The sequence below is a fragment of the Amphiprion ocellaris genome, chromosome 4, assembly GCF_022539595.1.
Source record: "Amphiprion ocellaris isolate individual 3 ecotype Okinawa chromosome 4, ASM2253959v1, whole genome shotgun sequence".
Classification (NCBI taxonomy): Eukaryota; Metazoa; Chordata; class Actinopteri; family Pomacentridae; genus Amphiprion; species Amphiprion ocellaris.
The window spans coordinates 3,024,071-3,037,098 of NC_072769.1; the positions used below are offsets into that span (position 1 = coordinate 3,024,071).

Below are 13,028 nucleotides of genomic sequence, written 5' to 3' on the forward strand. Positions count from 1 at the left end.
AGTACTAGCAGTAGTAATGTGGCTAACATTAGCTTTAATAGTACTAGCAGTAGTAATGTGGCTAACATTAGCTTTGATAGTAGTAGCAGTAACGTGGCTAACATCAGCTTTGATGGTAGTAGTAGTAATGTGGCTAACATTAGCTTTGATGGTGGTAGCAGTAATGATGCTAACTTTGGCTCTGATGGTGGTAGTAGTAGTAATGATGCTAACATTAGCTCTGATGGTAGTAGTAATGATGCTAATGTTAGCTTTGATGGTGGTAGTAGTAGTAATGATGCTAACATTAGCTTTGACTGTAGCAGTTAGGGTTGCCACCTTTCAGAAATGAAAATAAAGGATGCCCATCATGGCTCCTCGGGGCCACGGTTCAGTAAAGTTGGAAAGATATTCACATATTCAAACTTTTGGCATCAATAACTCATTAAATATACTTTGTCAGAACATAAACTATGCCTCTTTTCCGTCATTGTAAGGTAGACGATGTGCTACAAGGCCAGTTTTATCAAGAGTAGCTGTCTTTCAAGTTAAAGGAATAACATTGGTGTCAACAGGAGCCAGTTGATGGCTGCAGTGATTTTGGTGACACTACAGTGTATAACAGTGAAGTTATTGAATATTTGTGTCTCTCTTTGCTGTTGCAGCAGTTTTGCAATTTGCAGACCGTACCTGTTCACAGCCGCCTGCACACAGACACCAATGTTATTTCTGCAGCTTGAAAGACAGCTACTTTAGATAAAACTGGGCTTGTAGAACATTGTCTACCTTACAACGATGGGAAAGAGGCATTATTTATGTTTTGACAAAGTATATTTAATGAGTTATTGATGCTGGAAGTCCGAATCTGTGAATATCTTTCCAACTTTACCGAACCCAGGGCCACTACCACCCAAGGCGTGGTATGTTTAATTTTGAAAAAGACATTTAGCCATACTTAAAGCTTCAAGTGCTTTATTAACATGAAACTAAGAATTTTGTATTGTTTTATGATCGCAGGTTCTGTCTGAACAGAAGTGGCATCATTTTAAACAGTGAAACCAGACTAATAAAATGTCATGACCAACCAGTGTGCAATACTGGATTCTGCACAAACAGAAACAACTAAATGCAGAATACTGTACAAAGAAATTCTCTACAGACATTTTTCCCATCTAAATCTTATCTTAACACAATTAATGTGTTAACTTATTTATGTGTGTAAGCATGTATTTATTGATTTAGTTGTTTAGTACTGTTAGCATATCAGAGTTCTGAGTGAGTTTTTCTTTAGATAGGCAAAGCCCATTTATTGATTACATATAGGCTAGTAAATAAAAACTAAAAAGCATTTAAAATAATAATAAACAACTTAGGCCACATCAGCATGATTATAAGCATCCTCTGGCAAATTCACATACTGTAGGAAATCTAGCTGATCACATCATGATGTCCCTTACCATATGGACTTCAGGAGATGATTGGCGAATGATAAACTGTGATCTGCTGGATGGGTCCTGTCTATTCTCATGTTTCTTACATGTTGGTCCCCTGATGCATGATGCCTCAGCTTGTCCATGAGCAACAGAAAACACAGCTTGACCTGTACCTATTGCCAGGGCTTCGACTCTTCCCACCCACGTCTGTACTTTTGCAAACATTTTTGCTTCTTTGGACGTGGTGGACTTTCAGGTGTAGATATTTTTAAACGTGCAGGTGCAGCACCGCCTGTAACCAGGCAACCAGAGACAGGACCATAGGACCGGGTACACAGAGAAGTCAGAGATCTATCTGCTGGACCTCGCAACGCGTCCTCATTATATAGGTCTAAGGAAGATGAAATTGGCTGCCCTTAATATTTTGTGCTTTTATTTTGTTCATTATATGGTTTGATGAGTGTGTGACAGACGTGTCTGGGACATTTATGAAAATATGGATCAATTTGCGTCCCGTATTGATTCAACACGGGACGCAACAATTTATTGTCAAATAAAGGATGATTCCGTATTTTAAGGGACGGGTAGCAACCCTAGTAGCTGTAGTAATGATGCTAACATTAGCTTTGATGGTGGTAATAGTAATGATGCTAACATTAGCTTTGATGGTAGTAGTAATGATGCTAACATTTGCTTTGACGGTGGTAGTGTGGCTCTGCTGCTTTTTCATTTTAACTTGACTTTCAAAAATTATACTTCAACAGACATCATTTGGTTTTTCAGAACACCAGATAATGAAGTTGTCATGACAATGATGTGGGAGTTACTGAAGGAGCAGCAGGTGTTCAGGTGTCCTACCTCCAGGTGAGTCTGGCGTTCGGCCACCATCCGCTCGTCCCGGTTTCCAAACAGCTTCTTGGGAGGGAACTCGAGAGCTGCCAGCTGGAAGCAACGCGACAGAAACATCAGAACGTTCCACAAACGGCCATCTGGTTGAATCATGAACATTCTCGTCGTCACCCCACCTCCGGATACTTCAACTTCAGGCTCCGGTGCATCTCCCGGAAGCGACTGTAGCGTCTGAATACCGTCCACGAGTCCTCCATCACTGTGATCTGGTGGACGACAGACGGAACATTACACAATAACAGATCTGTCTTCATGATGTTCTGGTTCCACAGAGCTGCAGGACTTTAAACATGAACCACAGTGAAGAACAATGAAACTGGCTATAATAAAGTAAAACTGATGCTCAAAGCTAGGCTAGATTTTTTGAGTTCTTGTGATCATTTTGTATGTTGTATGTTTATGGTGATTTTCCATCTTTATGTGGTGATTTTGTGTCTTTATGCTAATTTCACCTCTTTGTAGTAATTTTGTGTTTCTCTTGTGGTTTTTCATCATTTCTTGGTTATTCTGCAATTTTTTGTGTTGACTTTGCATGTTTTTGTGTTGATTTTCTGTCTACCTGTATAGATTTTGAGTGTTTTTGTTGGGATCTTTCATCTTCTTGTGGTCATTTTTCGCTTTTGATGGTAATTTTGTAGGATGGGACGACGGGGACGGGATCTAGTTGTAGAGGTCTGAAGAGTAGCTATGGAGGTCTGGAATTAGTCGTGAAAAACGTTAGGACTAGTTGTAGATGTCTGAGGACTAGTTGTAGATGTATGAGGACTAGTTGTAGAGGTCTGAAAACTAGTTTTAAAGATCTGACGATTACTTGAAGAGGTCTAGACGTAAAAATTTCAAGAGTTGTAGAGGATGGGATTTAGTTGTCAAGGTCTGAAGACTAGTTGTAAAAAACAATGTTCAGACGGTGACACCTGGATGGATGTAAAACTGATCTGGTGTCAGTTTTTCCCAGAACTCTGATGTGTTTCTCCTCCTAAATGTCATGGTTCTATCTCTGCTGGACTGATGAAGTTCTGAGGCTGAAATGATGGAAAGTGATAAATCTGGACCCACATCTATGGACTTAAAGTACCTGGAACTCTGGATATATTCACAGTATGAAGGTAGAACTCTGACCACTAATAAGTTACTGGAGATACAGAATCAGATGTTTCTGGGGGAAACTTGTTTGATTTCACCTGAATTTGGATGCAGATTTTTCTCATCTTACTCATCCAGATCAGAGGATAATGAACTATACAAACAATAACAGAACATCATGAACGACTTGAACTCACCTTCACCTCAAACTCAAAGTGCTCGTCCTTGCCCTGCCCGCGGAGAACGTAGCGAGGGATGCTAACTTTAACGGGCTCCTGGACGCCGTCGCAGCTCGTTGCAGGATTACGAGACACCAAGCGCTGCAGATGTGGTCGGAGAAAAGGCAGGAAACCAGAGGAAAAAGAGGTGGAGAGCAAAAGGTTGACTCAGAGAAAAATCACCATCACTGTGGAAAATCAGTTTCCAAACCTGGGACCAAAAATTTAATCAAAAAAAAGACAATAAGAACAAGTTCAATCTTTATTATTCCATTTATTATTCTGTGGCAACACATTCCCACTGTATAAAACTGTCAAATATCATTCCTCTAAGTACATACTGATCACATTTTATTGATAATTATTTCCTCTCATGATAAACTTCAGATCTGTAACAAGATGACACAAGCCTTCCCTCGCTACAGAAATAACAGGACAAACAGACAAATTAATTTCATTACAGTGAATTCGTTACCATGGCCGAGTCTGATCTCGCTCACAAGGATTTTATAGCAAATTACCCAAAATGCATAGCAGGCCGATTTTAAAAAGGTTTTAAAATACTTAAAAATATTTGTATTTGTCTCTATTTTAGTTTGGTTCCATGAAGAATCACCTTTCAGACGATACCTCTGAATTTATTCAACATCCTAAAATAAATACATGAACCGAGGCGAAGCTGCCTTCAGACACACAGATGTTTAATTAAGATCTGAGCTTCTGTCGTGCAGCCAAAACATAACTTCCAGGAATTGCTGCTGACGTTCGCGGCACCGGTTGGATCAGCTGAGCCCCGTCTGAGCACCACCTTCCTTTTCTGAGGCTTGTGGTTTGTAAAGACGATTTCCACCACCAGGCAGCCGCCATCCTGCTTCACCAGCAGGTATCGGATGTCTGAGCGCTGGCGGAGTTCCAGTCCCTGAAACTGGGGTCGGGCTGGGACCAGACTGGACCCCCTTGGCACCGGATGGAAGACGCCGTCTTCCCGGAGAAGAGCCACGTGAGTGTCCGTCAGGAGGAACTGGATGATGGCGCCGGGAAGCACATGGGGGGCGTTCTTGACCTTCACGCTGGCGTAGAACAGAGGACGAATGTTAGCCAGCGATGGTTTGTCGGGAGCTTCCATGTTACCGTGGACGATGTAGAGCAGATCTGCGAGGACACGCTTGAATCTGGAGGTGACAGAAAGGCCGCTGTCCAGGAAGATGTCGGGAACATTCGACGTCCAATCCAAAGAGAGGACCATGAGGTCATCAGAGAGCAACGGGTGACCTTCAAGGACAGTTTCAGGTGACAGAGCCTTGAGTAGAGCCTTGCAGAACTCTTGGGTTAGATCTTTGCTGTGGGTGAAGACAGCTAATACGGTGTCTTCAGTGGAGCCGATTAGGCGAACATGTTGTCCAGCCAAACTGATCTGGACCTCCTTGATTTCCAAGAGTTTAAAATGGTGAAACACAGTCAAGGTCTCTGTAGAATCTGTGTCAGCTGAAACTACAACTACATCCTTTTCAGACAAAAGCAAACAGCCAGGTTTTGGGATGGGACGTTTACGGTTAGCCGTTCTGAGCCAGAAGATACCCAGAGGCCTACTGCCTTGCATTTGAGGAAACTGAGATTCCAAATGTTCCTGCATCTCCTGAGAGGAAGACGTCTGCAGCTGAGATAAAGCAGACGGCAGCTCGACCAGCTTCTGATGAAACACTTCAGGACTCGTGTTTCTGACCAAGGACACGGATCCTTCAGGACATCCGGAGATGTCCAGGATCACAGATATGCTGCACTTCTGAGGAACAGGAAGGTCCACCAAAGGGACTTTGCTTTCGGCACTGATTTCAGGTTCTGGCTGTGGCTGAAGCTGCAGTTGGTGAATCAGTGGCAGCTCTTTGGACACCATGGTCACGTACTGAGAGAGGACAACCTTCATTTCAGCTAACTGAACATTTCGAATGATGTCTCGTGTCCCCTGCAGCCGTCGACCAGCGTCTTTATAGGCTTCAGACAGCTTGTCGGCCAAGAATCCGAAAACGTAGCTCCGGCTGGCCGACGCTTCCTCGGTTTCAGTGTCCATCTCTTGTTCAATTTGACCATTAATTGACTCTTTTTTGCAATCACTCACAGAGCTCTGCGACTTTGATGACTGATCACAAGAAAATTCTGCACCTTCTGCTCTCCCTGGGTCACAATTTTGGGGTTTGACTTTGTCCTGTGAGTGTCCAACACCCAGCACATCCTCCTTTTTATCGTCATCTGGAACACAGCAGGTAGGATCTGTTCTTTTATCAGAGATCTTTTCATCCTCATCAGATCTTTTGGTGTTTGCTGAAGTGACATGAAACTGATGTTGTCCGATGTCACCTTGGTCATCTTCTCCCAGTGGAACATTCTCTTCTCCTTGACAGGATTTGTTGTCGTCACCATCTGTGTAAGGAACCTCATCTGTTTCAGCCGTGGATTCTAGTTTATCTTCTCTGTTAAGCTTCACGAAGCTGCTCGCTGGTTCTTCCAACATGTTTTCCTGGACGTTAGGAGCAGAGCTTGTCTCAGACTCGGGGAAAGGCAGGAAGCCAGACTGGAAGGCTCTCTGTGTGCACAAGGGGGGAGTCCATGACTACATCACCAAAAAGGACGTGAAGGCTCTTTGAATTACATCTGAAGTCCATCATTCACCCCACTGAGAATTACAGCTCCTCCAGTCACCAGGTGCTCAGGTGAGTAGTAAGTGATTCGAAATTAAGTGCAAAGAGGTTTGACATGCAAATTAGGTTGACAAGTGCACAATTTTTTTTTTTACTTTAAACTCCAGTCAAACATAGGCAACATATCATTTGAAAACAGTTTAAAATACTATACTCTTTCTGATGACAACAACAAAGTCTGGACATTAAAAAAAGCATCTGTATGAAAATAAAACTCATGAAAACTACCACCCATGAGCAGAAAATCTTCACTCATGCAATGAGATAACCCTGGAGGCGGGGACTGGCTGATAACTCCACCGTTTTCATTGGTCATTGTCAGCAATTGAAAGTAACGTGGGTCACATGACCACACTGGTGCAGAAATGCATCATCACAAGGATGGTTTTCTGCTCATAGATATGTTCTATGAGCTTATATCAGGATCATGGCCCTGGTTTTCATGTACGCAGGTTTAAGATTGATTAAATTCAATACAGATGCTTTTGTTTTTTAGGTGAAAGTGGAGTTTGAGCAAGAAACGTCTGTAAACACCTCTACAACTAGTCCTCAAACCTCTACACCTAGTCCTCAAACCTCTACAACTAGTCCTCAAACCTCTACAACTAGTCCTCAGACCTCTACAACTAGTCCTCAAACTTCTACAACTAGTCCTCAAACCTTGAACTAGTCCTCAAACCTCTACAACTAGTCCTCAAACCTCTACAACTACTCCTCAAACCTCTACAACTAGTCCTCAGACCTCTAACTAGTTCTCAGACTTCTACAACTAGTCCTCAAACCTCTACAACTTATCCTCAAACCTCTACAACTAGTCCTCAAACTTCTACAACTAGTCCTCAAACCTCTACAACTAGTCCTCAAACCTCTACAACTTATTCCCCCACCTCTACAACTAGTCCTCAAACCTCTACAACTTATCCTCAACCCTCTACAACTAGTCCTCAAACCTCTACAACTAGTCCTCAAACCTTGAACTAGTCCTCAAACCTCTACAACTAGTCCTCAAACCTCTACAACTAGTCCTCAAGCCTCTACAACTAGTCCTCAGACCTCTAACTAGTCCTCAAACCTCTACAACTTATCCTCAAACCTCTACAACTAGTCCTCAGACCTCTAACTAGTCCTCAAACCCCTAACTAGTCCTCAAACCTCTACAACTTATCCTCCCACCTCTACAACTAGTCCTCAGAACTCTACCGGTTTTCAGACCTCTACAACTAGTCCTCACACTTCTACAACCCAATCCTTTCCTCAAAACCTTTACAATTATGTCTAGACCTCTGTAATTATTCCTCAGACTTCTAAAAACAATTCTCAGATCTCTATAACTAGTCCTAAGACTTTATCAACTAATTCCAGACCTCTGCAGCTACTCCTCAGACCTCTACAACTAGAACCCATCCTCTACAGCAAGTCTTCAAATCTTTATAACTAGGTCTAGATCATTCAGACCTTAGACTTTGGAGCTAGTTTGCGGACCTCTACAGCTAGCCCTCAGACCTTTACAACTAGTCCTCAGATCTCTACAACCAATTCTCAGATCTCTACAACTAGTCCTCAGACCTCTACAACTAGACCCCGTCCTCTGCAGCAAATCTTCAAACCTTTATAACTAGGTCTAGACCGTTCAACTAATCCTTAGACCTTGAAGCTAGTTTGCGGACCTCTACAACTAGTCCTCAGACCTTTACAACTAGTCCTCAGACCTTTACAACTAGTCCTCAGACCTCTAAAACTAGTCCTGAGATTTCTAAAACCAGTTCTCAGACCTCTACAACTACCGTATTTTCCGCACTATAAGGCGCACTTAAAAGCCTTTAATTTTCTCAAAAACCGACGGTGCGCTTTTTAACCCGGTGCGCCTTATGTGTGCACTGAGTTCCACCTAACCCGCTCCGCTTGATTGACTGTCGGACCATTTCCCACCGACACAGGGACGTAATCGGTACACTACATACGCTGGCAGCGATAAACCAATTACAGAACATTACGTAAAGGTACGTACAGTACCTAAGCTTACCTCCGCCACGCCTCTGGTAGGTAGGTATACTGTACTACCAGTATGCTGCAAAACAACATTTGTTTGGCTAAGGACCTCAGAAAATGGCATCAGTGAAGAGGCATGCTTACGAGGCCCAATTCAAACTACAGGCTATCAGTTACGCGGTTGTAAATGGGAATAGAGCAGCCGCAAGAGAATTCAAAATCAATGAATCTATGCTTCGGAAGTGGAGGAAGCAGGAGAATGAGTTAAGAAGACAAAACAGAGTTTCTGCGACTCCATGCGTGCCCATATCACCGCTACTGTGAAAAACCAAGTGAAGCAAATGAATTCAGAGCTTGTCATCATTCCGGGAGGATTAACAAAAGAACTCCAACCACTGGACATTGGTGTAAACAGGGCGTTCAAAGTGAAGTTGCGAGCGTCGTGGGAGCGATGGATGAGAGACGGCGAACACACCTTTACTAAGACTGGGAGGCAGCGCCGGGCGAGTTACGCCACCATATGTGAATGGATTGTGGATGCCTGGGCTAAGGTATCTGCTTTAACTGTCGTCCGAGCTTTCGCGAAAGCCGGCATCATTGTTGAACAGCCACCCGGCAACGAGACTGACTCCGACAATGATGAGAGGGAACCCGGCATGTTTGATGGCGAAATTGCCCAGCTGTTCAATTCAGATACAGAAGATGAGGACTTTGATGGATTTGTGCCAGAAGATTGATCAAAAAATAATGTGAGTGTATTTTTAAATACGTAATAGAATAAAGTTCAACCAAACTCACTGTTTTGCTCCCATTACTTTGTTTGAGCATGCGCCTTATGTATGGCTTAAGTACAGAAATAGACCCCGTAATTAAGACTGCGCCTTATAATCCGGTGCGCCTTATGGCGTGGAAAATACGGTAGATACCATCCTCTACAAGTTTTCAAACTTTTATAATTAGATCTAGACCTTTCAACAAATCCTCAGATCTTTAAGACTAGTTTACAGACCTCTACAACTAGTCCTCAAACATCTACAACTAGTCCTCAGACATCTACAATTAGTCCTCAGACATCTACAACTAGTCCTCAGACCTTCTCTGACATGGTACCAGTTAATTTGGATGACTAATAAACGTTCAGTCAATGTCAGACCTGTCAGTCTCCATCGGGCAATTTAAACTTTTGTTTCACACCACAATAAACAAAACCAGTGAGACCAAACTGGAGAGACTGGAATTAAAAACAAGGTGCATGAAACCCATTCTTCATTTCCTTTAAAATTAATGTTGTTGCACGAATCATGCTCAGATTTTCATAACGTAATTAAGACCATGCATTTTTCTTACATAATGCAGAGATACAGAACCACTGGGATTGTAAAACTGTTCCACAATCACACCTTTCTAGTGATTAAATATTAAAACCACAACCCCAACCTGGTCTCACCTCATATTTCAGCCTCCTCAGATTCATGTTTTGCTGCTTTTCATCGTCCTGAAAACAATAAAAATAAAACAACAGCCGATGATCTTCAAATATTAAGAGGGTTGACGAAAAGTTGTAAACTGTTCTTGATGCCAACAGGAAAAGGGGAGCAGATTAAACGAAAACCAGGAAAAATCACAACCAGGTAGAGAAGAATCGAATTAAAGGAACCACCAATGAAACCATATTTGGGAAGTCATGCAGGTTGCAGAGCAGGGAGAGTCTCATTGTGAAGAAATATCCTGGTCTTACCTCATCTGTTAACCTAACAGAGCTACAGTCGCTAAACTCCTCCTCCTCCTGCAGAGTTAAAGAGCTAAATATCAGTTCTACAAAGAGAAATGCTCACATTGAATTACTGCTGGACTTCTGCTGTTATCTTTACTTTTAGAGCCAAAATATAAACATCACAGTGGAAGACGACCTGCAGGAAAGTTTAATCCCACAGGAGATCTAGTGTAATAAAACAGCTGCTCCTCAGTAAAACTCCACATTAGATAAAATGATGGAGGTTGTGGGAGAGTTTCTTACTCTGAGCGATTCACAGGACAGAGACAGATCCATGTTGCTGCTGCCATTCAGAAGATTCAGCTTTCGTAACCGTCTCTGGACTTCCTCTTCGATATACGCATTTATCCTGTTAAAAAGAAGGACAACGACCAAACCAGTGAGAACAGACAGACAGCCGGTTTATCCAAACTAGGGCTGCAGCTATCGATTATTTTAATAATCCAGTATTCTAATGATAATTCTGGCGATTAATCAAGCATTAATCGGATTCCGCGCTAGCCATGCGCATTACAGCATCAAAAGAGGAAGTGAGCGCGCTGTGCAACAGAAATAATCGTCCTGGTGGAACATGGGAGGACATCTGTGGAGTATTATACATATATAGTTTAGTACAGGGTATTGTAAAGGTTACCCACAGGTTACCAGGAGTACCAGTTGGTTACCAGCATGTTAACAGGTTACCAGGAGGTAACCAGCAGGTTACCAGGAGATTACCAGGAGGTTACCAGCAGGTTACCAGGAGGTTATCGGCAGGGTACCAGGTTATCAACGTGTCTGTACCTGTCATCGGACAGCGGCAGCAGCGTGTTCAGGCTCTGGATGTGGTTGACCGGAGAGCTGTTGTGACCAGACTTGTCGTCATTGCTGATGGAGTGAGTTCGGTTGTTTTCTTCTCCTTCGCTGATCCTCTGTCGCAGCTTCTGGATCTCCTGCTCCACCCTGAAGAGAAAACACAACAGCAGCAGCACAACCAAAACAAAACAATTAAAAAAATAATAAGATGAATTGATCTTATGGTCAATCTTCTCCACCAGATTTAACCTGAAGTTTACATGCTACAGCTAACGTTTAAGTGCTAATTTTTACATGTTGAAGATAAGGATCGAATGTTACTATGAATTGTATGTGTTGCAGCTGAGTTTAAATGCTAACGTTACCTTAAAATGACCCAGCTGAAGTTTAACTTTTCATGTTAAACGGTTACACTAAGACAGTTGGTTACTGCGGTTCTGACCTCTGCTGGTCCAGTTCAGCCCCAGTCCTCTGGTTCCTGCACACTGAGCTCTTCAGTCTCGGCTCCTCGGAGTCCGTCTCCAGCGAGACGCTGCGCCTCAGAGCCGAGTGCCTCCTCTCCAGCCGGGCCACCGCCTGCTCCATCGCCTCCCTCTGCTGCTTCTCCTTGGACTCCAGGATCTCCTTCTCCTTCCGGCGGACCTTCTCCTCCTGTCGCGCCACATTGGCCGTGAACTCGTAGGTCTCCTGGAGCTGCTGGAGCTGCTGGGCACTGTGCCAGTGGAGGTTCAGCTTCTCCTCCTTGTCCTCCAGCTCCTTCTCCACCTGGTACAGAATGTTGTCCAGCCCCGGTGGGCTGTCGCAGTTCCCGTTGCTGCCGCGCTCCAGCATCTCCACGGCCCGCTGCTTCTCCTCGACCAGCGCCGGGAGGAGGTCTTTGGCCAGGTCGGCCAGTTGTCGCTCCTTGAACTGCAGTCGGTGTTCGGCCTGTTTGACCAGCTGCTCCTCCTGGCAGACGACGGAGGCATCCTGCACCCCTTTCTCCTGCATGTCTTTCAGCTGCTGCTGCCGTTCTTTGAGGCCGTGGGTGAGCAGCAGCAGCTCGTTACGCTCAGCAGCCACCTCCTTCTCCAGACGCTCCCTCTGCTGCCGAAGCTCCTCCTCCCGCTGGCCCAGCTCCTTCACCTGAGCCGCCTTGAAGTCCGTGTATCGAGTCTGGGCGGATCTCGCCTCCTCGCCGGTGTCCTCCATGTCCAGCCGCTCTGCAGCCTCTTTGGCCCGGAGGAGTGCTTCTCTGATCTCGGCCAGCGCTCGCCGCTCCTCCTCCAGGCGGTGGGCGTCTTCCCGGGTCAGCAGGACGGCGGCCGCCTCGTGTTTGTCCCTCAGCTGCTCCTCCAGCCTCCCCACCAGGCTGAGTTGCTCCCGTTCCTGCTCCTCCAGCCGCCGCCGCTCGGCCTCCAGACGAATCTTCTGCTCCTCGCGCTCCCTCTTCAGCCTCTCCAGCTCGCGGTAGATCTCCGTCTGCTCCTCGGCCTCCTGTTGCCGCCGCTGCTCCTCGTCCTCCTCTGCTACGCCATCCTGCTGCTGTTTCCATCGCCCTCTGAGCTGGAGATCCACGCCCTGGATCTCGGAGCGCCTCTCCTCCTCGAAGCGCTCCTTCTCGGCCAGGAAATCCCGCAGGCGGCTCTCGATGTCCTGGCTGCGGCGACGGAGGCTCTCCTCCTGATGGAGGATGCGCTGCTGCACCTCCTCGGACTCCTTGCGCTGACTCTCCACCTCCTGCTGGAGGCGCTCCAGCTCAGCCTTCTCACTCTGTTGCTTCGCCTCCATCTCCTTAATCAGCCTCCTGCAGAAAGAAAACAGGTCACATGGTACAACCAACACATGAACACCAACATCTAGACCACTATGAACACTAACATCTAGAACCCCTATGAACACCAACATCTAGAACCCCTATGAACACCAACATCTAGAACCCCTATGGACACCAACATCTAGAACCCCTATGGACACCAACATCTAGAACCCCTATGGACACCAACATCTAGAACCCCTATGAACACCAACATCTAGAACCCCTATGGACACCAACATCTAGAACCCCTATGAACACCAACATCTAGACCCCTATGGACACCAACATCTAGACCCCTATGAACACCAACATCTAGAACCCCTATGAACACCAACATCTAGACCTCTATGAAGA

At 45.0% G+C, this 13,028-nt stretch overlaps 1 protein-coding gene across 10 annotated transcripts in view; it reads right to left on the reverse strand.

Moving 5' to 3' along the window:
• The window catches only part of kif16ba (kinesin family member 16Ba), a 39,786-nt gene that overhangs the window by 6,714 nt on the left and 20,044 nt on the right, over nt 1–13,028 (reverse strand). For 3 of the 10 annotated variants that reach the window (XM_023261967.3, XM_035944318.2, XM_035944320.2), the window contains 6 exons: nt 11,319–12,662; nt 10,865–11,023; nt 10,325–10,430; nt 10,046–10,093; nt 9,755–9,802; nt 3,877–6,203 (listed from right to left, as the gene is read on the reverse strand). In XM_023261967.3, the coding sequence (XP_023117735.2) occupies nt 4,308–6,203; nt 9,755–9,802; nt 10,046–10,093; nt 10,325–10,430; nt 10,865–11,023; nt 11,319–12,662 (3,601 nt within the window). In that variant the 3' untranslated portion in view covers nt 3,877–4,307. Of the gene's footprint in view, nt 1–2,270; nt 2,355–2,437; nt 2,528–3,601; nt 3,725–3,876; nt 6,204–9,754; nt 9,803–10,045; nt 10,094–10,324; nt 10,431–10,864; nt 11,024–11,318; nt 12,663–13,028 lie in introns of those variants that run through there. The other 7 variants (XM_023261970.3, XM_055010057.1, XM_023261968.3 and 4 more) reach the window with 5 other exon arrangements.